This window comes from Hakea prostrata, chromosome 4, assembly GCF_041222555.1.
Source record: "Hakea prostrata isolate BN-2017 chromosome 4, UWA_Hpros_2, whole genome shotgun sequence".
Taxonomy (NCBI): domain Eukaryota; kingdom Viridiplantae; phylum Streptophyta; class Magnoliopsida; order Proteales; family Proteaceae; genus Hakea; species Hakea prostrata.
Genome location: NC_142603.1, coordinates 5922476 through 5946027, shown reverse-complemented (window position 1 = coordinate 5946027; position 23552 = coordinate 5922476). Strand labels below are relative to the sequence as shown.

At 37.2% G+C, this 23552-nt stretch overlaps 1 protein-coding gene, 1 non-coding gene and 1 pseudogene across 4 annotated transcripts; all 3 read right to left on the bottom strand.

Annotated features, from left to right (window-relative positions):
- Positions 1–304: 304 nt before the first annotated feature.
- LOC149017365 (uncharacterized) lies at positions 305–6465 on the bottom strand. 2 transcript variants are annotated; one of them, XM_089151704.1, is made up of 10 exons: positions 6136–6465; positions 5936–6015; positions 5338–5377; positions 5150–5228; positions 5009–5054; positions 4830–4928; positions 2694–2762; positions 2249–2612; positions 2007–2164; positions 305–1580 (listed from the first exon to the last, which is right to left on the bottom strand). In XM_089151704.1, the coding sequence occupies exons 1-10, from the start codon at positions 6440–6442 to the stop codon at positions 633–635; spliced, it is 2190 nt and encodes a 729-aa protein (XP_089007830.1). In that variant the 5' UTR covers positions 6443–6465; the 3' UTR covers positions 305–632. The 2 variants fall into 2 exon arrangements, with proteins under 2 accessions (XP_089007830.1, XP_089007829.1); XM_089151703.1 differs by having other exon boundaries at positions 5936–6465.
- A 1499-nt stretch (positions 6466–7964) lies between these two features.
- On the bottom strand, positions 7965–18592 carry LOC149017363 (uncharacterized; annotated as a pseudogene). The gene is made up of 2 exons (XR_016172800.1): positions 18369–18592; positions 7965–9348 (listed from the first exon to the last, which is right to left on the bottom strand). The product of XR_016172800.1 is annotated as an uncharacterized LOC149017363 (transcript).
- Positions 17298–17360, bottom strand: LOC149017364 (small nucleolar RNA snoR101). The gene has a single exon (XR_016173279.1). It is a non-coding gene; the product is annotated as a small nucleolar RNA snoR101 (small nucleolar RNA).
- Positions 18593–23552: the final 4960 nt, after the last annotated feature.

The following is a 23552-nucleotide window of genomic DNA, read 5'->3' as shown; positions in this document are numbered from 1 at the left end:
TATACATTTATATATATAAATGTACATGAGTACTGTAATTTATTGCATCTTCTTTTGAAAAACAAGTGGAATAGCATTTTCTTCATAAAAGTTACCTAATGGTACCTATTAATGAACTAATACAAGGACAAAACATGGCTCTAATAACACGAAACCCATCAGTGAATCAGCCAGCTAGATAAAAATCGATGGTAACTTGGCAACCAATCAACCAATGACCGATCACAATTCAAACCAAAAGTGGGAAGATAAACCTTGAAAGGGAAAATATATACTTATTTCTATACCACCAGAACAATGATACATACATTGAAATTCCATCACATATATTATGTATTAGGATTAGTCAATATGTCAATCGGTCAGAAGCAAAAACCTTGATTCAACATGAACTCTGTAAAATGTGAAAATAATACAATGGAACTTCTCTTTTGGGGGCTTTACTCCTAAATTAGAACCCATAAAAATTAGAATACATTAATCTGTACAAAACCTCCCCTACTCTTCTACAACACAATTTGGTGTGACTATGCCTACCAGCTTTTCCAGAGAGACCTGCTATGCCTCTCTCCTATTCCCAGGAGCATTCAACTCCCGACTAATTGCCGAACGAAGAATTAACTAAATGATCCTCAGAGCTGTAATGCTAAATCTGGCTGAGGTGAATCAACCGGCACACTGGAACTTGGAGATCCTGGTGATTGAAATCTAACATTTAGGTCTGGTGGAACTGAATCTGTTTTCTGGTGCAATGACAATCCACCCCATGATGTTTTACAGTGTGCTACTCCAGGTACCAACTGCGAGTGCTTGCTGGAATCTGGCAATGCACCCCCTGGATTCATTGTATTTGAACTCACTGACAACTTGTGATCCTCTGAGTTTGAATGGCCAACCGGTGTTGAATGGGAAAAGTTATTGCTTCTGGCAACCATGCCAAGCATTCCTGGAGTAACAGTAGCCTCTGAACCAAAGGTACCTGCTGGCGTGCCTGGCCTTACCAGCTTCCCCATTTGAGCTGAACCATTAAGCCCAATTCCACCAATAAAACCATTCATAGTGTTCATTGGAGGACTCTGATGAATCTGGAAGGGAGGCCTAGGCTTGATTGTATTATTCAATAAACTGAACCCACTGTCAAAATTTAATCCTCCAGCAGCTTCTGCTACTGTAGTTGGCTCAGGAGTTTTAATATGGACCGCAGAAGAGACAGCAGCAGATGGTGGAGGCGACTTGCTATGGATGCCATCTGATGGAGACTTATTTGAAGAGTCTATTTCTGGAGTTCTTTCTGCTTTAGGCTCAACTGCATGAGAGGCTGCAGTTGATGTTAAGATATTTGGCAGGGAAGAGGGCTGTGGTGGCAGCTGTAACAATGGAGGTGGCACTTGTACTTGTGGCTGTGACTGTGGCTGTGGCTGTGGTGCGTCATTTTCTACTACCCAACCAGGACCAAACTTCACTCCAGAAGGCAATGCCCTTTCAATCTTCCGGGAGGCAACCTCCCAAGCAACAGGCCCAAGATTTGCAGCAAAACGAGCCAGACTCCTCGCATAACCAAATTCCACATGAAGTCCCACCTGACTCAGATGAAGCAAAGGCCACAATTCAGACATTCAGGTCATAATGAAATGTAAACTAGGAGATAGTGTAGAGCTGCACTAACAGGTACAGCTGTGAAATCTCATGTTTCAATAGGTCCTCTAACACAGTGTAACCAAGTTTTACAGTAACTAAAAGATCTAAAAACTCCCAAAACGAACAATCAGGTCTTTCCTGTAACTGTTTGTAATATCACTCTTAGTAATAGCAGTCCCAAGTGGTGCAGACTGGAGACACCAAATGTGATAAAATTTACATACGAAATCATCTGAGTGAGACCATGGCAGCTCCAAATACTCCACATAATGCCATGTGCACCGTGAACAACAATCTTATCAGTACTGGTGGATAGCCTTCATTTTTCATTTTGGAAAAAGTTTTTGACCAAAAAGGGAAACACTTACAGTCATTAGCTGCTTTGGCTCCCCATCAAAGACTGCAAATACTGATGGCTTGCATCCAACAGTTGATGGATGGAACTGCGTGTAGGTGTTGCGCCTGTTTTCATCCAGAACAAACTGCTTCTTCCCATACTTCACTGACATACCTTTCAACCCAGACCCTGCAAACAGAGAGAAACACATCAAGAGGTGTCTCCAGAAAGAAACTGGGACAAGACTGTACAAGAGGTTCAAAAGCTTCACACCTGGAAATTCAGCATTCTTCTCATATTTCCGCTCATTTAACCCACTAGTATAAGCATCACTTTTGTGGGATCCATGAAAAGCCCTCGCTGATGCATCAGAAAGCCCCATCCTGTCTGAAGGAAACCCTTTTCTTTGATTATTATAATTGTTCTGCCAGTTGGAATTGTCTCCCAAAGTAGCAAGAGTACCATCCGACAAAAATTCAGAGCCAGCACGCTCTAATGGTGGTCTTCCTAGTGGTTTTTTCAGGTGTTTGGTTGGTGGTCTACCTCTTCTCACTACTTTTGGTTCTGGATCATTATCTTCACTATCTTGCCTTAAATTTTCAAAATCCTTTTGTGCCAGCTCTAGCATTGATCGTGCCTGGAAAGGGAAACAATTTGGATATAAGGCTTTTAAATATATACATATTTAATTCCGTTCCACTAAGTTTTAGAGTTATACCTGTCGGTAGTAAATGGTATCCCGTGCATTATATGTCATTGCATTTGTACAGATCAAGAAGACATCCTTCTGCATGATAACATTCACAAGAAAAAAATATATGCCACATCAACTCGCTTTCTACACTTCACCAAAGAAAAGGAACTCATGCCCTTCAGCAGGGATTGGAAGGAAAATTATTAAAATAAACATTGAGCTCAACCTCAAAAAGTAAAATATTAAGACATCACAGTGAATATCATCCATTTCAAAGTAGCTGCAATCCATGCAAAACATCATCCAAAACATACCAGCGAGACACATCAACATTTTTATTATTAAATCACTGAACAAAACCCCAGAGGTGTATTTATACTGGAATATAACCAACTAAAGTCACAAAATACCCCCACAAAAGCACTCCCACCAATGAGAGTTTCATGGGTTGACCTCCATTGAAGCTCGTGGAGAATCATATCCAGGTAAAAGAAAACAAGCATCATAAATGGTTCAAGTTTCTAATCAACGTGCTAAATGGAAAAAGGAGAATGAAAGTAAAGCACTAATATACAGCCACTCTCCTGAATGTAACAACTTAGTATCAGATTTATGGTACATTAGCTAATCATAGTGTACAAGCTCAACCAAAGTTTCTAATTCAGTTATGAGGGAAACTTAAGGAAACAAAACTGGAGTACCTACAGGAAGTCAGATAAATCAGGCACAACAAATACACCAGGCAATTGTGTTTTACAAATCAAACATAAACACAACAGTTTGGTGCACAGTTTTCACTGGCCACAAACTAACAGTGGAAGAAAAGCTATTTCAAATTAATTCAAGTAGGGTTGATTTCATGAGCAAAATGCCAACAAGATATCAAGAACACTATGTATCCCCATCTTGCACTGCAGTCATTTCAAATCCCAAAAAATAAGGAACAACCCTAAACTACATTAAATAAAGGATCACACTTAAACAAAACGACCAAGAACTTAATATCTATATTCTTTGAACCAAGATGCAACAATATAGAACAACAATGACATAGAAGGGAAACAACAGAAAGTACACAAAGAAAAAAAGGAAAGGGAGGGGGGAAAAAGGCTATACAAGCATAATGGTATAAATGCATAATATATAATTGTTCGCAAAAAAAATCTTTATTCCCATATCCTCATAGCAGAAAAGATTATTATTGTTAATTAAAAAACACACACTCACTGATTGAAAAATATCTCTATGCAGACATGCAGAGACAATTATAAGTATTCGTTTGGTGGAGGTCTATCTCCAGAACTAAGTACAAAATCAAGAAATGAACAAACCCAAAACAGGATTATGTTCACAATCTCGCACAGTCGGAACTCATTTACTTGTTTAACCAGTTTCAATTTCCTCTGAATTTGCTGCCAGGGGGGTTCCAACTATATCATGGTCACTGTTAGTTCGAAGACTAAGTTTTCTATATGGGGATAGCCTTCAAATCCCTTCACATCTTCAGGTGAGTCAGAAAACTTTAAATTGGTTATAGAGAGCCTTTAGTTCCATCAAAGAGGAATACAACAGACCATAAACAATAAAAAGTGCAATGGTCTTCCAATCATATATTCAAGTGCAGCACGTAAATAGTGTTCTCCCTGAGTCCTTTACTAGGAATCTACTTGAGAGCAATAGCTGAGATTATCAATTGTAGAGAATCGAACAACTGTGCGAAGACAAAATGTACACACTCTGAATGATAGTCCAGTTAAGACACCTGTGCAAGGAGAGTGACCTCTCTCTCACACTCAAAACACACACAAACACACCCACACAGACATCTGCATATAGCATACACACGAAATGAAGGAAAGAAATAGTGGAGCACAGAGCTTCAGAAAAATTACCAGAAGAAAAGAAGGATTATACATTTGGATGCCAGTGAGGCGCATAACATAAACATAAAACCCAAAAATAAAAAGAAAATAAAAAAGCAGCAGAGCCAGGTTTCAGAGCAATTACTGAAGAAAGGATGGAAATAGCAGGAGTTATTCAAATCCCACCCTCCACAACCCCCCCCCTTTTTTTATCTTGGTCTTATAATGAAATTCACATTCTGTGCAATTTAAAACGTTCAGCAGCTGGCTACAATACTGCAAGGAGATGTTAACCTACCTCAAATTGTTCCAAGCACGCAAAGGCTCCTCCAGCCAATTTCTTCCTCAGAGTCCCAAAATCCATTGGATGCTGAATGATTTCATGGTAGTCTGGCAGCTGCAACCAGAATTCCCCGGTCATACAAAAGAACAAGAAAAACATACAGATGTGAAACAAATGCCATTTCTAGAACGCACTTCATCTGGGTTCACCGGTTCAGAGAACACTCCATAAGTGTCCTTCCTGCATGTAGGATGGCAAGCCTCAGTACATACAGAATCAACTGTCAAACGAGGATTGGTGAAAAAGAAGAAAATATCTGAGAAGCTACAACGCACTTTTGAAGCCTGTCAAGGATGAACAACAGCAACTTTTTGTCCGGTAAAGGTGTTGTGGGTCCGGATTCCAACGGTGACCCTGTTCACAAAATTAAATAAAAATAATAAATTGGAATTTCCAGCTTCCAATAACGTCCTTTTTTTTTTTTCTTAGGCGACGAAAACGAGATTGATACTTGATAGCGAACCTGACTCTTCCTCTTTTGAGGCAGACTTCGGATTTTCTCCCTGAAAGAATCAATCAACAATCAGGTAAAGAAATTAACAGAATATTTCTCTGCTAGTTGAATAATAGACCAGTAGCAAGATGAAAATATGTGGAGAAAAGACGAAGTCGAACTTTTTATGACAAGACAGTCAAATATTATCCAGTCTAGCAAGAAAAGTCGATTAAATGCAATCCACAATAAAATAAGAAGCAAAACACAGAGATTATAATAGGAAACACTGAAAGAGCTTATCACTCACCAGAGACTTCGAAAAAGGCAAAAAGAAACAAATTTTAAATCCACTACTTGACCTAGTCAGAAAAAAAGAAGTTCCGCCAGTTATGAAAACCAATGAAAGAAAAAAGGAGAAGTTTCAAACTAAATTCCCAAGTGAGTTTCAAATCCCATCGACTAAAATTCTACGGAAACGGGAATTTCAAAGTAATAAAAACAAATTCCACCAGATTTTACGGGATAAAAATGGAGCCTTCAAAATCGGAGACACTCGATCCCTAAAACCCACGAAACTCTAAATCCCCAAATCCAATTCAAACAAAACATATAATGAATTCGTCACCTTTTGGATATTTCCGGGACCAGATCCGTCCCCAACGGCATTAATCTTCCGCTTCTTATGAGGCGCTCCAGAGTCTTCATCTTCAGCATTGGAATCAGAAGCATAAGAACCAGAATTCAGTGAAGAATTCAAAGAAGATCTGGGTTGTTGACCCGTAGGCAGTCGAAGGACGAATTTGAGTTTCTTCTCTTTACGCTTACCGTTTGATTCTTCGTCGTCTTCGTCCTCTTCGTCGTCTTCCCCATTAACGGCAACTGCTCCATCTGAATCTGCGGCAGGAATTCCGTCAGGGTAGGGGTTACGGCGAGTTATTCGACGGTTAGGGTTAGGGTTAGTATTGGGGACTATTGGTTTTCTGTAAGTAGAATTGGAATATGGATTAGATCTAGGGTTTTCCTTTTGCTGCTCTTCTTCTTGTTGTTGTTGTTGTCTGAGATTTCGCTTTTGGAGATCTAAAAGAGATGGTCGTCCTTTCTTCTTCTTCTTCTTCTCCACTACCTTACCCATTGTGGCCTCTCTCTCTCTCTCTATCTCCCCTCTCTCCCCCTCTCTCTTCCCTCTCTCTCCTCTCTCTTCAAACAGGGGTCATTTTTTTACTTTTATTTTATTTTATTATTTTATTTTAATTCTACTTCGGATCCCTTTAGAAGTGAGCTTCGCACGAGTGAATCACACGAGTTTGGAAGCGTGACACCGGAGTATCTCACGCGCTTTGGACTATGGTTTTGAAATTCCTTGCCTCTTCTATTCTTCATATGCTAAGGGCTAAGGCTATGTTTGGTTGGCGGGAAATTAACCTTTTCGCTTTTCGAATTCCTTACTTTAATACTTCATATGCTAAGTATATGTTTGGTTGGTAAGAAATTTAATTTGATCAAGGTTTACGTCAGGGTTTTTTATCTAAGTTTTCTTTTTCTTTTGTTTTTTAATCAAGTTTGATGCAATCCATTTTAAATTTTATCTCTATAGTTAGGAAATCATTGGGAAATTTACAGATGATGATGGTTCAATTTGGTGCCATGTTTGGATGCCAACAAAATGAGAAAAAAAGTTGTCATTAATTTATTTAACTATGTATTTTGACTTGCTGCGAGGATTTCAATACATAGGTTGATTCTTTCTTACGATTTTGTGGAAACGTTATCAAAGTGTAATACATATGCATTGAGGATATAACTTAGCTCAATGACCCAAAATATAAGACTAACAAAGTTGCAAACCATACGTGTGATTGTGATTGTTCGATTCAATTTTGGTCCTATTTTTTTCTACCTAACTATAATCAAAGGCTAAAATTGTCCAATTTGGTTCATCTCATTCAATCCAATTATGATTTCAATTGTTACTTTCATTTATATTCCAATCAAGACTTTAGTTTTATTAAAGACGAGATTCATAAGAGCGATTTTCGTATCGATGGTTGAGAAGATACCAGATATTTCAATGGTTCAATAACTTATTTGAATCAAATAATATGGCCGACTAACTCAAAAGAAAGAAATCGACTGAGTTAAAAAAATTGGAGTAACTTAGAAATTTAAGAATTCTAAGAGAGAAGGAAAAGAAAGTTCGAATTTTTGGGGAATCAAATGCAAAAGTTTGATAGAAAAAATTTACTAAGTAAAACCTGAAATTTGCTCTAATAAAAAATATATAAAAAGAAACTATTCTAAACCTGAATCTTGAACATGTCACTTGCAATAATATTAATTGTTTTGAACAGGAAAATCCCTCCCTGAATAACCTGATTTTCTATTATGAACTTGATGCAAAGGAGTTCTAATTATACCAACACTAATGCACATAGATTCCCTTGGAATCTCATAAAGAACTTCCTTAGGCTTTATCAGTTGACTTAGAATATCTTTCTCCAGAAGAAATTTACGTCACAAATGTAAATTATTAACTTTCTACCATAAGAAAACCAGCATTAGAACATTTTTCAACTAATGAAATTTTACACATTGACTTTTTAAGAGTAAATTTTTTGTGGAAATTTTTCCGATAAAATTTTGCCACACAAAGACAACCCATCTGAAAATGTTAATTTATATTTTTTTTCTTCTATTTTATAGGTATAAATCCATTTATTTATCTCTCATCACATGCTTGTTTTTCTTTCCTTCTTAACATATTAAAGAATAGTAGTCGATAAAAATTTTATTATTCTTAGTTTCTTCAAAAATATAAATCTTCTTGTGGTTACAAGGAAGCTAAAGGAAAAAAGTAAGCTTTTTTTTTTTTTTTGGGAGGGGTGGGGAGAGAGTGTAATGAATTAAAAAACAACATTTACCCTCATGGTTTTACAAGTGCAATAAAAAATCACATGAGTGCATAACTTTCTTCCTGCCATGGTTTTCTCAACTTTGTATATTGACCACATTGACCCATCAAAACCAACAACTAGCAAAGATGTGGACTGGCAATTGAATTGAAAGTTAAGAAACATTGCTAAACTAGATTAGAACTACTATATCAAACTGTTTGAATAGCCAAATCAGTTAGAAAGTTAACAGCATCCCCACCCACAATCAACTCTAAAGTTTCTACCCAGATAGAAACCTCTCCACCTTGCACAATAAGTACTTCACCGCTTGATAAAGACTTCCAAAATGTCCAATGCATGGCCTCACAAACCTGTTAGGAGGACGAACGAGTGATGGTCACACAATTTGTAATGCTAACCACAATGCATGGACTCTAACTTGCCTTGCCTCGCCGGCAGTTGAAGGTAACAACTCAATATACCATGACCCAATTGTCATCATGTCATTGCACATTGCTTTCTTAGCCTCTGCAGCTGAAGCAAACTCCACATAGGCATCACCAGTTGCCTTACCATCTGGCCTGCAAGCAATGCGTATCTTGTTTTCTGTCAGCCCGAACTCACCAAAGAAGTCCAGGATCTGAGCTTTGGTTGCCGAGAAGGGGAGTCCTCTGAGCTTAAGGATTTCAGTGTACTTCAACTGGCCCTTGTCAACAGACCTCTTCACTCGAGAAGGAGCTGGGCTAACATGGTAACCACCATCATTAATGCCTTCAGAATTTACTGCTGCAGCTATAGCATTCTAGTAGTCTTGCTTCTTGTAGCTAAAGACTTCCACATATTGGTGCCTCTGAAGTGCAAGCTCGGCTTGCATGGGGCCTGCAAAGACAACAAATGCCTCTCCAGAGAAAAATCCACTCTAGTTCACCAGTAGCACGTCCTCAATATCCAACCCCAAGAAAAAATTAAAGATGTCAAAGTCGGCACAGTTGAAAGGGAGATCTCTGAGAAGGACCACCAGAAAAGGTGGGCGAAACCCACCACCATAACTGTAAGGCTGGAAGCTTGCAGAAGTAGTACTCACTGTCAAGTAAGGATTTGATTCCATCATTCTCAGTCTCTTTGAGCTACCAGTCCAAAATTCCCCCTGCTCCCTGACATTGCCCTTCAATTATTCAAACCCAAGAAAAGAAACAATCCCCACTCAACCCCGTTAAAAAAATTCAGACCCAACCCACAACTTCCTAAATTCAAGTTGTTTCCTCTCATAACATTGCAAGCATATCGAGTACTTTACCATCCAACATAATTATTTATACAAAACAAATCCATTACTGAGAAAGAATGAGGAACAGAGGAGACACACCATAGCCCATAGGCAGCACTCTGAGAATGATCAGTGTTGCAGATTCAAAGCTACAACCCAAGCATGAGAAGAACCAGACCAGAGAACAGAACCCCAATTACCCCTCCCTTCTCCCTTCTATTGCAATTCTGGCTCAAACTAAGCCAGGATCAGTGTGAGGACTATTCTCTTTATTTATCTAATCAATTAATTTCCTTAAATTAAAATCCTGGTAATAAACACCAGTCATTTTTCTGTTCTTTTCTATTTTGGTAAGTCCTAGAGCAATAGGAATACTCCGTTATATGGATTTCTGTTTCATGGTCAATTTGGGAGTTCTAGACAGTCTTCACTTCTATTTTCAGTTCATGTTCTGATGGAGATTGGCTCCAGCATTTCTTTTTCCGAGTTCACCTTTTAACCACTCTCTACAGAAGTCAGAAGGAGCTCCAGCATTGTGCACATCCCAGGGTGAGAATTGGGTTCAATTTTTGTTTATTATGTCAGTTTTTTCATTCCAGACTTACTCTAGTGATTTAGGGGCAGTTTGGTAACATGAATCCAGACATTTCAAATCTCTGGATTCATGAATGCGAGATTTAAACTTGTTTGCTTTTGAAAATCCCTAGATTCATGAATGCAAAATTTATACTTGTTTGCTTTTGAAAATCCCTGGATTCATGAAATCTAGAGATTCATCTTTTTACGCTAAAAACATGAATCTGTAGATTTATGGGTTTGGTGAAATCCAGAGATTTCACCTGTACTATAAAAGCATTAAACATTTGCGCATTCACAAAAATCACATCAACCAAACAGTTTTTCATAATGAAATTTTCACAAATTCAAGTTAACCAAACAGTTAATTTTATGAATTATGACTCCATACAACATTTGAAATCTCTAGATATTTAAAATCTCCAGACTTGTGTAACCAAACAGGCCCTCAGTAAATTAATTGGATTTTAGTAGTAGATCCAATCCAGGCTTTCTTCTTAATTCCAAAGACAATTCCAGTTTCTGATCTATACGTAATTGTTTGCTTTGGTTATTTTCTGGTCAGCACTTCCACTTATTCTTATTCATATGTTTGAATCAGCTCAGTAAAGTAACTGGATTCTGTTCTCTTATTCATATGTTTGAATCAGCTCGGCAAAGTAACTGGATTCTGTTCTATTGGGCTTCTTTGTTCAACTAGGACTCTAGGACTCAAAGGTATCATTAAATCTACCAATCAAAAATCTGCTGAAAATTCTGTTATATTCCTGTAACCTGAAGCACCCTTCAACCAGCCATTGATCTTCACCAAATTGTGCCTCGAAAGTTGTTCTCTCCCATTCTGATCATACAACTCTCAAGTGAATTTTGTTATCTTGTTTTCCACACTGAATAATCTCTCATCATTCTGAAAATCAGTATCTTGTTCTCCTGAAAATCAGTATCTTGTTCTCCTAGGACTCAAAGGTATCATTAAATCTACCAATCAAAAATCTGCTGAAAATTCTGTTATATTCCTGTAACCTGAAGCACCCTTCAACCAGCCATTGATCTTCACCAAATTGTGCCTCGAAAGTTGTTCTCTCCCATTCTGATCATACAACTCTCAAGTGAATTTTGTTATCTTGTTTTCCACACTGAATAATCTCTCATCATTCTGAAAATCAGTATCTTGTTCTCCTGTAATGAAATATCCTACTATCAGTGTCAGCCACATCTATGCTAAACCTACTTGGATTCAGTATCTATTGTCAAACTCATACTTGGGATCCCCTCCTTGTTAGCATTTCGGTGCAAATGCATCACAGGCCCAGCACATGTTCAAATCTAATAACTGCCCTACGCAAGTGAGCCTTAAGATGAAAAGGAAACCATCTCTCTTGAATATCGGGACAGAGGAAAATATCTACACCTATACCCAAATGAGTATACGTGGTTCCTTATACGTGCAAAGATATATTAATGCTCCTTAACAACTTCACAGACCGAATTTAATGATGGCCAAACTCATCTTCCACTTTGCCTCAATCACAACTCTTGAGTTCTTTTTCTCTTTTAAGACCTGAAATCTAAGCTCAATTTCTCAAAGCTCACAAGCACCATTTTCACAAGCACACTCAATAATGCATGTATGACGCCATTTCTTAAACCTGAAATGGATGAAGATGTTCCTGGTATGCAAGCAATGATGTCATACATGCATTATTGAGTGTACTTTTGATTTGCATTGATTTGAGTTTGTATTTGCCTTTATGGCATTTCATTTGAATTTTATATAAGTTATTGCCTATAAAAGGATGTAATGCGATAAATGAAACCACGGAATGTTATCTAACAATTTCATTCTGCTATTTGGTATCAGAGCCATACACTTCTTTCTCTTTGTTGGTTTATTTTGGTTCTTAATACTTCCGAAGTACATAACTGTGGTGGATGGATACAATCGTGCCTCTCCACTTGGTAACGGGTGCTATTTTCAGGTTTATTTTTATGTTCTAAGTTTCTCTTGCAGCTCTTAGGGTTGTGTTAGCAGCGTTCAGGCCTGTAGCATGCGATGATCTCTTTGGTTGTTGAAGTTACTCAATATACTCCTTAATAATCCCAATGGCTGATCCTATACCTCAAGAAATTAATGACAGGTCCTTGAGCGTTGATGGGCTTGTGTCGAGATCACTAGTAGCCCTGTATGAGCTTGGATGAATTGCCTTCCTTAAGCTATGAGTAGAAAACACACCGGGAACACCATAGTAGCATATTTTGGAACACCACCAGTCATGAGAGATCATACATTGCTCTAGATCTGACTCATTCAGCACAACCTTTCGACTGCCCCTTCTCTCCACCTCATCTTCATTCTCATCAACTACAATACCCCTTTCCTCTACCCAAAGCTCTAAGATTGATCTCCTCTACGAATTCAACTATGTTCCAGATCAGGAAATGATCCCTTCAGCAAATCAGATGCACCTTACCAATTTCCCTTTGCTGAACCCTTCCTCTGTTTCCCTAAACTTTCTGCATCTCAGACCATCCGGTCCTTTTGCTCAAACCCAAAAAGGCCCCCAACTATCAAGGAAATCCTCCAATTTAGTAGTTTCACAATTCCATGTGGACTCCTCCGGAAAAGAACAACATTTTGTCATCGACTTGGCCCACGAGCTCATCGATCAATGGATCATCCAAGGTTACACCCATCTCTATCAAGGTGCAATCAGGCTCTCCCTCACTTATCATGATAGAAGAGGAATACTTGCAGTCTACAGAATAGATCTGCTTGATTCACGGTTCCTTACATACCAACATGCTACCATTAGCCATCTCCAAACTACTTTGAATGCTGCTACCGTGTTCTAAACAAACCAGTTAAAACTACTTAAAATTAAAATATCATAAACTTAAACCCATGATTTTAGCTGCTCGCGTAGAGCCTTCCCCTTTAACTGACCTAGACCTAATGATGTGTAAGGAGGAATCCCTACACCTGAGGCTGTTTTTAGACAACCAAGCTGCACCATGTACTCAAGCAACTCCATTCGAGTGGTACAACTGTCCAAGGATATAATTCCAATGCCACTAAAGGGTAGAGAAGATTCTTAGATAAGACTGATCTGGGTGTCAAGTAGAAAAATGCCAGTATGGGAATTTGCAGCTCAACTGAGTGTGTTACATTTGTCCAGTTGTGGGATGTTGATTCAGTCAAGAATGCAAGTGTAATCCTATAAAATCAGGCTAAGTTCCTTCTCTGTCTTTCTGAATCAATTTTTTCCCTATTGTTTACACAATTTGCCTCAATCTGTAGGGGTGTCAATGGGCCAGGTTGTGTGGGCCTGGGCAGAACCCTAGCCCTACCCTAGGGTCTTAACCTAAAAGAAGCCATCACAACCCAATTTTCAGCCCGAAGGTAGGCTAGAAGTTTTAGTTGTTTTATATTTCCCTAAAGAATGGTGGGCAGATGGTTAGGGAGTAGGTAGGGTTTATTTCCTTTTCTGGTTCAGAATTTGTTACCAAGTAGTTAGTTAGGAGAGCTTTAATCATAATATGCTCATAAGTATTTTAAGCCATATAAGGTGCTCCATCATGGAAGACACCAAATGCAGTTCAATCATTCATAAAATTTTACAGACAAGATTCAGTTTTGAACTTATCCAAGCAATTAATCTAGGTGCTTCATGTCCAAGTACCCTAGGTTGTGGAATCAGTCTGTCATCTCCATAACTACTTCATTCCTGGTTCACAGAAAAGTAAGTTGCAAACGGATCATCTCTCACCCCCCTCTTTCCTTATTTTGACTTGCTTTGAGTCAAGGTGATACCTCAATTGATCCCTACATGCAGCCCTTCCGAACACATCCCCACAAAAACCCCATTAACCTTCCAAATAGAGCAGCCTGCAATTGCAGATTTTGGGGCCACTGAGACTTAGATTTGGATTCTTTTTCAGGGAGCTTCCACCCTCAAGACACCTCCCTTCAGTCCAAGTTACAGCCCAATAGTCCCCCTCTAATCCCTTTGACCTAGGATCCTAGACTCCCACAACCACCCCCTATTTTTTAAGAAACTTCCTAAACATCTGAAATTCACATCAACTGCAGACTAAACCCTTAAAGCCGCACCTCAATCTGCCTCGGCAAAACCTGGCAAAAATCTCTCACATGTCGCCAGCCCTTACCCAAAAGACCTATTTTTTATTCAGCTTTATTATAGCCTCGTATTCATGTTGCCTTGCTATTTTCCTACAACCACGGCTGCATCGCAAGGAATACATCAGCGGGCATAGGAAGAGTGACAGCCAAGCTGCCCAGGCTAAGAAACAAGTTAACTCAGTTCATTCTTCAACCAGTTCAATATGTCAAGAAGGCTGACAGTAATGGAAATATGGAATGTCATTGCGGATTGTAGTTCACACTAGGGCTGTTGGAGCTCGGACCCAGGAAACAACAAGTAGAGGGACCTCAAAAAAAAAAAAAGATCGAGAAGAAAAGAAAGCAGATGGAGGACATCAGACCTACAACAGCAGGCACTGCCGGAATTACTAAAACAGAGGTGAACCAGAAGCAGAGAAGTAGAAGGAAAATAGCGAGGAAAGAAAAGAATATGAAACTGCAGCTGAAAAGGTAGAGAGAGCAGAGACTAAAAAACAGCCTCAAGTCATTCTTCAAGAACAATTACATTTGGTCTTAAACATTTTTGGGCAGAGGGGAGAGAAAGAAATAAAGTCTCCTAATCAAACTCAAATTGACATAGAATCAAAATAAATTTCTTTCTCCTAATTGCTATGTACATATCCAACTTCCTGCCAAGAGAAAACAGGATAAACAAAATAATACATTAAAATATCAACTCAATTTAATGCCTAAACACCCAACTGACTCAAATCAGACTTTATCCCAGTTTTAATCTGGGATTTCAGAGAGATTCATCCTGGTCCCACATGAATGATACTGCATCACAGTAGCGATCACACTCCCTAGTCTCTACTGCAGTCCCATAAGCAAACAATTATCAAACCCCTAGAAACATCAACAATAGCAACTTTCCATGTTAAAAAAAGTAGTAATAAAAAATAATCTACCAGACATGCGTGAAAGACTACCAAAACATACAAGATGTGTAATGGACTGGGACTTTAGTTTAGTATACCATAGATGGGGAACCTGCTCAGTCAGCAATTTCTCCTCACTGCCCATTGGATACGAATCCATAACCAAATTAGATTCCATCAATCCAAGATAAATATCAATTAAGTTTCAAATGTTAGTCTCCATAACTCCTTAATCACAGTATGACAGACAAGATTTTAAAATCTTAAATCCAACAACCTTGAACTTCATCAATAAGAAAAACCTCAATATCTTCTAGGATATTGCCTAATCAATGTACACCATCTAATTTTAGTAGTGTTTTTCCAATGAACCCCTTAGAAAAACTGGCCATATCAAACAATCACCTTTAGGTCCTCTTTCTATAATGAGTTATAAAGCTAATTAGAAGCCTACGTATAACCCCCCCCCCAGAGAAAATAATAATATTGAGCCTGAATATTTGATTATTTCTCAGCTTATGCAGCTGCTCTTATAAATGTTTTGCTAATCCAGGCACAGACTAGTGTCAGCCTCAAGAAACCTCCAAGGTGAGATTATTCATAGGTTCTTGGCGAAGACAAGTCAAGACTCAAGATCATGATTTGGTTCGGGATTCAACCTACACTGATCTACACCAGGCTCCTCCACAGCACATAGAAGCCCCCCAAAACGTAAAAGGAAAGACAAGTGATCTTCAGCCCAGCATCCATTCCCCCCACCTTAGTAGCTTTTTTTATTTGCCTAAATTTTTTTGGATTCCCTAAAACCCGTTAAGCAAGAAACTTGATATCTTTCAATTTAGTGATCCAAATCCAACCAAACTTAGAAAATCATATCCTTATATCCTTACTTACATTCCCTCCAAGTTTCAGACTATTCTGACATCCCTAACTCCAGAAACCAGCAAGCTTCTTCAATTCCGTACTCCCTAAAACCCTAAAAGCGAGAACACATATCTAGCCCAATTTCCCATTAGAATGTCGCCAAAGTTGGAGAATCATCTCCTTACATCATTAACTACTTTCCCTCCAAGTTTCATCTCATCCTGAAACCTAGAAGTCCCCCAAATCCATCACTTACATATATATCAAGAATCTCCCCATAATCCTTTCGTTGTCCTAATCCTTCACCAACCCACTAAAAGTCACCTTTCTCAACAAAATAACTGCTACCCATTCCATCTAAGTTCGATAGACCCCATTTGGGATCACCCAATAAAAACACACCACACACCCTAACCAAAATACTCAAGAAACCCCTGGCTGTACCTATTTAAATTGGTTTTGATTAAGATCTTGGACAAAGAGGCTCTCAGTTGATATCTAGCAATCTAGGACTATATCAGAACCCTAATCCATCCTACCAAATACTTGACCCAGTTTTATAAAACTAAAATACGAACTGAAACTGAGTTGGCATAACATTTTTTATATCAATCATATCATAAGGAATAAGAAGTTCTAATTACTAATCCCATTAACAGTCCAAAAGCTCCTTCACTCATTCTCAAAAAACCAAGCTTCACCACCCAAAAATCCAATTCCTTCTGTGTCCAGATCAAGAATAGCTAGACCACTTGAATATGTCCAAGAATCAATTATTTTACATTTAAAAGAAAGTTACCCAACACATGACTCTCAAATCTCAATAAATCAGATATATGATGAATAAATGAGAAGGTGCCAACACAATGGGATTGATGAGTGGAAGGGTATGATAGTAGAAGGACTTGCATGAGCTTGAAACTTGGAAAGGATATGGAATTCTTCTAATTTTCTCAAACCTTTCTTTTGGGTGGTTGGTGAGGTGGGAAAGCATGTGGCTTTTAGATTCAGTAGAGAATAAAACTCCAAAGTCATGGTAATTAAAATTGATAATAATTTACCAAAAAAAAAAGTTAGGAAAGCAGAAATATCATGTGAAGGGATATGATACTATTTGGAAATTTTAATACTCGATCATAACCCTTGGATGATCAAAACCATTGGTTTAAACAATAAAAACCATAAAGGATAAGAAAACCACTATAATACTTCTTTCCTGCTCCTTATTTTCTTATTGTGGTGGAGGAAGAAGTAGATAATAACATTCTCATACAATGGTTTGCCCTTTCATTAGGGCATTGAAACAAAACAGCAGAAATATTTTATTCAAAACTCAACAACAAAGTAAAAGCATCAGTAACCTAAAATTGTCTACATGAACTTACCTGAAGTTCAGAGATCAAGTGTAAGACATCATTTGCTGATACTTTGAACTAATTGAAAAAATTAAAGCCAAAATAGGGAAGTAAATCAAGTAGTGCAAAAGAGAGAGCAGAAGAAACAATAGGTTTGCTTACCGCATTTGGGGAAAATAAAGTACTCCTTCATGTAGTCATTAAGAAGAACAGAAGAAAAATCTATTATTAATAAAAATATCAGAAGGTCAAATCAACTTTCTATTAAAATTAAAAATAAATAAATAACAACTGGGCATCACTGATTGACACCTTAATGGACTGAGATTCAAGTTTTAGCCAATCTGTCTTTAAGTATTCGCTGGAAACCTAAATTCGATACAAGCTACTAGACTTAAAACCCACGCGGGCGCTCAAGCAAGTGATAATACCGCATAATCAGCAACCTAAATCAATAATACATACAACCTCATCCTTTCATGATGAAAGAAGGTCAAGATGAGGAAGAGAGCCTTTTACCATTAATTGAACCTTTCCCCATTTTCCTCCTCTTCGAACAATATTCTGGTAGGACTAGAGGAATTCTCAACAGCAGCAGCAGCATACAGTATCACAAATCTAAAACCTAGCGACACCATTAACAGGACCCCTAAACGACGCCGACTCCAGAATCGTACAGCATAAAATAAAACCTTCCACGAGGACAAAGCATAATGATTCAAAACCTAATGTGACCATCTCTTCTCTTCCCTCCTCGAACCAACCCCCTCCCAGACCAAAAAAAAAAGGGGGATAACTATGGGAAGAACTCGGGATACTAAAATGTAATCACATATAAAGTATTCAGTCGAGAGTAACAATTATTCACAAGAGAAGAAGGGGGGGGGGGGGGGAATACATTCTGTTCCCCATTGACCATAATAAACCCACAAAAATTTGACAAAACCCAAATATATCCAGACATTTGTTCTACCAACAAAACTGAGATGATTAAAACTAACAAACTGATACTGTCTTTTTGTGAGAATTTAATAGAAACGTAGTTATGCAGAGATTGATACTTACTCTCTGGATGCGTACATGATGTAGATATTGGAAAGCTCCTTGTAAATCTCAGCAGGAATGACACAAGAACATACAAAATCGAAATTTCAAGGCTCGAAACAAATAAACCCTAACCCGCTGGCTCACAAAACCAAAATGAGACGACGATAACCAGAAACACTAGCTGCAGACACGGAGCTGAGCATATACTCGCGTTTTACAAGGATTTGGAAACAATGAGAAATTTTAAGCGCCACCCCAAGTTAACCCTTAAACCCTAATTTTTATTTTTATTTTTTTTTTTTGGTGGGGTTGAGGGGAGAATCCGGATCATCACCCCCAGGAGCACAGAATGCTCCCGGACCGTTTTACCACCACAAAATCGATGGTCCCACAGCTGAAAAATATTAAAAAATAAAAATTCCCATCACTCACCGGGTGGAAAAGCTATCAGTGCTTCCATTGTATGACACTTAGTGAATCCTTTGGCTAGAAAATACAAATATTAAAAATAGATAAATCAAAATTAATAGAGATTAATGGTAGTAGTATTAGGGGTTTGATTGAAATTTTTGGGTAATTCAGGGGATGATATTAATTGAGAGTGAATCAGGGAGTGTGAGTAAAAAGTTTCTCTTTATAGTAATATTTCATATGAACGTGAACTGCATACAAACATCCCAGGGGAGATAAAATTTTAGGTAATTTTAGAGATGATATTAATTTTGGAGATTGAATCAAGGAGTGTGAGTAAAAAGTTTCTCTTTATAGTAATATTTCATATGAACGTGAACAGGGGCGGACCTACTAAGGGGCCGGAGGGGGCCATGGCCCCCCCCCGGATTTTTCAAAATTTTGATTAATTTCCTTAAATTTTGAATTTTTTATATTAATCTTCTTCATTTTTTCACTTTTTTCTCTTGTTACATGTGAAATGTCACTATTTGGCCCCCCCCCAAAATATTGAGAATAACTTTAAATGTAAAATAATGGGTATAAAAGTCATCTCTAGTTAAAAACTAATTCCTCAATTCCTAACTATTCTCCCCACTTCTCTCTCACATCTTTTCTTCCTATTTATTCTCATCTCTTTCTATAAACGTGGATTAAAGGAAATTTTTGAAGAAAAAAATCTTATTAGATATTCAAAATATCATTTATAATTAGAAACTAACTCTTCAATTCTTATATTCTCTCATATCTCCTCTCTCCTCTCTCCTCTTTTTTCCTATTTATTCTCTTATGTTTCTTTCTTCCTATTTATTCTTCCTTTTTATAAGCGTAGGTTAAAGAAAATTTGAGAAAAAATCTTCCCCACAATTAAGTACTCTTTTATTTCTCAATTTATTTATTGTTTCTTTATATATATATATATATATATATATATATATATATATATATATATATATTATTTAATTTTATATTCTTTGTTTCTTTATTTTGTCTACAATTTTTGCTATTTGATTTTATATTATAAATAAAATGTCTATAGTTAGTAAAGTAACTAAGTACCATTGGTTGCATTCTTACCCTAAAAATTTTTTGGTTTGCATCGACATTTAGGGTTGAAGCCATGTTTTTTTTTTTTTTTTTGGGTATTGGTGGTTTAATTTATCACATCTTGTTGAAAAAAATCAAATAATTTACCTATTTCTATCAAATATGCAGGGCCCCACAAAAACATGGAGTTATCCTTAATATAATAAAATAATCATCGTGGGACCCCAATGGGTCTTAAGGACCCATATAATATGTGTGCGAAACCATTGGTGCTTTCCCAATCTGGACATCCAATCTTCGGTCCCCCCCATATTGAATCCTGGTTCCGCCCCTGAACGTGAACTGCACCGAACACCCCAGGGGAGATAAAATTACCTTGTTAATCCTTTTAACAAAACAAAATAAAAATAAACACACATTCACACATTATTGTATGATATTGTTATGTATATTCCCATTTATCTCGTTTATATAGTTGTCTATGCCTCATACACTAAACCACAACATATTTTTGATACGTAAGTGTTATTACACCCTACAACAATGACGCAAATGACCATTTCCCAACCAAAAAATGCATATTGGATCAGGATGGTAAATTGTTGCTAAGATGTGGGACCCATAAATAGGTTGGAGTCAATAATAAAACGCGTAAGAGTATCAACACGAATATTTATATTTTTAATTCGAAACTTATAATCTATTAATTTTACCAAACTTTTATTTTTTTTATGTAAAGGGGACATCTCATATGTAATGAATTGGAACATTATATATACCATCAACAAGGGAGGAAGAAGCTGCATTCTTTGGGACACTAATGGAACTTTTATTGCTGCTCACTGCAACCATGGCTTTGGACCTTCAACTTATTTGATGGAACTTCTTGTTGTGAGAGATGGCCTACTTCTTGCACTATCTTTAGGAATATCTCACATACAAGTGAACTTTGATTGCCTACCAGTCGTTTTCGCTCTCCAAGGCTTTAGCTCTTCTTTAGATTGGTTTAGTCTTAGTTTAGTTTCTGAAATTTTTAAGATTGTCATAGACTTTAATGTGGTTCTGTTTCATTTTGTTCCTAGGACTATCAATGTTTTTGCTGATTTTCTTGCTAGGGGGACTCATTGTCTTTCCCTCTATCGATCTTGGTGGAATATCCCACCTTTATTCATGGTTGATGTTTCTTTGTTGGCGTTCAGGTTTCCTAGCTTACACTATTTTTCTTAATGTTATGATTTATTTGTTGACCAAAAAAAAAAAAAGAGTTGAACCACGACCTATTATATTTAGTTGTACGATTTAGTCAACATGGCTAGTGTTTTTATGGTGCAACTCTCTTTAGCACTCTCCCCAACCCCGCTTCAATAACCATATATAGGGTTTCCCCTTAGATCTGCTGGTTCTGGTTTTTTTTTTTTTTTTTTACATAACAACTCCTTTGGTGATAGCGGTTCTTCGGTGCACATCGCAGAACAACTCCAACTTTGGGTACAAGTTCTTTTGTATCGAGCTTAACAAATAAGCCTATACAGCAGAGCCGGATGGCAAGTCCGAACCTGCTCCGCACTTTCGTTGCTACCATCGCTACAACTGTAGGAGTTTTGTATCCGCCCTTGAGGCGTGCTGTATGTCCCCCTTTGTAGGATGTTATCTGTATGTCCCCCTTTGTGGGTGTGGTGTTTTTGTACTAAGGGTTTTGTGGACGTGATCCATTTTGGGCTTGACCCAACCCTTACCCTGGATGACCCTGTCTATTGCATGCACGATAGTTTGGTCTTTTTCCATTCCTTGGTTCGTTTTGAGCCTTGTGTACTCATGCAATTGTGTTTGTACTTTTTTTAAATTTCTGAATGAAGTATTGTTTACCAAAAAAAAAAAAAAAACTCTCTTTAGCAACTTAATGGGCCATATTAGGTCGATTTATTGAGGTATCATTTTCACCCTGACCAAAGAAAATCACTTAAATTTATGTCACTCTGTTGGTTTATGCCAAACTTTTCACTTAACTATTATGTCCTTCATTAAAAATAAAAATTAATAAAAAACTAAAAAAAACTAAACTGTTATGTCCTTCACTTCTTTTAATTATTTTTCCTTTCACCTATCAAACTTTCGCTTCTTGTTTTCGAGCATTCTTTATATATTATTAGTTATTGTATTTACCATGCTCTAGATAGTTTAATTACCTTTACAAAAAAAAAAACTATTTTATGCCACCACACAATTTCAATTTCGTTTTCTTTTATGTAAATTGAAATTTAATCCTCTCCACCATGTAACTCAAAAAAATCCACATTGAGATTTTTAATTAACTTTACATAATTTCACATAGGAGTTCTTATATTTTAATACGTAGATTAAAGACCCTACGATTTACAATAATGGATATAATTAAAAGTATTTACCAATGTACACACATACGTGTACTTATATTTAAAGCATACTCCTATTGTAACTATGCATAACAAAATGTGACAACTATATGATAAGGGTTACATAGATCCAATTCATAGTCATTACTATCAATTTAGTAGCTTCTACCAACAAAATTTTATCATTTTAGTGGTTGTACATGAATATACATCACTTACAATGTTCAAATGGATTTATTAGATAAAAGAACATAAAATGTATAATTGCACATTATGGATAATGCAGAGACATATATTCATCAGAGTCATGTATTAATGTATTTCATTAGTATTTCACTATAATAATCATAACCATATTAATTAATATTGTAAGATATTCAGACTAGGTAGGATATCTATCGGGAGTCTACTTCTTATGTCTTTTTAAAGCGACACTCGCGTCATTCAGTTTTTGTAGAAAACCAAATTATTCAGCAATAACAAAATTTATGGAAAAGATAAAAGACTTCCACTATGGAGATAAATGGGGCCAATCTGTCGTGCATCCCATTGACAGAACCCTTTGAGCTAGACTGCCAGCACCTAGGTTAATCGATTTAGAAACATAAATAAATACACAGTAGGAGAAATATAACTCATAAGATATATCAAACTCACCATTATAACAAAAGCTGAGAGGAAGGGGAAATGCATACATTTGTTTTGTGTTTCGAATTCCTTCCTTGTCCATGCAATGCTAACATAGCAACCATTGTTTTTGTGGCTGTGCGTGTGTGCATGGGTGAGTGGCTGGACTCAAGTATGTATGTTTGAGTGTGTGAGCATTTGCGTATGCATTTGTGCCTGCATTTACGCATGGAATGGCGTAATCATGTGCCTTTTTATGCGCAAGTGCGTGTAGTTCGTTGAGTGAAAATATTTTTGATAGTCTTGTAATTATAATAAATTGAATGTTATTAGAATATCATAATATGAGCATTACTATTTTTCTCGTGTGTATTATCCTCTCCTTTTTTTTTTTTTTGCCAACCCGGTTTCCAAGGGCTTTGCCCTGACTAATCCGGTGTTCTACCCGGGTCGCACACCTGGCTGTAGTGGGTGAGTCTCCTAGTGATGATTTTTTGCATCCACAAGATTTTGATACTGGAACCTTGCTTAAGCGAACCAAGCTGCTTACCACTTAAACCAACCCCCGTTGGTTTTTATCCTCTCATTTTTGAACATTGAATATTCATCTTTCCTTCCATTCACATGGATCCACGTAATCAAGTCCACCAAGGTGAGGCAAGGCACAATAAGAATAATATAATTAGTAGTTTGCCCATTCCTTTAA

What these genes read in the sequence shown, in the direction of transcription:
- LOC149017365 (XM_089151703.1), bottom strand. Translation starts at nt 6,442, where the DNA reads ATGGGTAAGGTAGTGGAGAAGAAGAAGAAGAAGAAAGGACGACCATCT. An exon ending in AACCGGTGAACCCAGATGAA is followed by an intron (nt 4,929 to 5,008) that starts GTGCGTTCTAGA and finishes TTCTGGTTGCAG; the next exon opens with CTGCCAGACTACCATGAAAT. An exon ending in ATACCATTTACTACCGACAG is followed by an intron (nt 2,613 to 2,693) that starts GTATAACTCTAA and finishes TTCCCTTTCCAG; the next exon opens with GCACGATCAATGCTAGAGCT.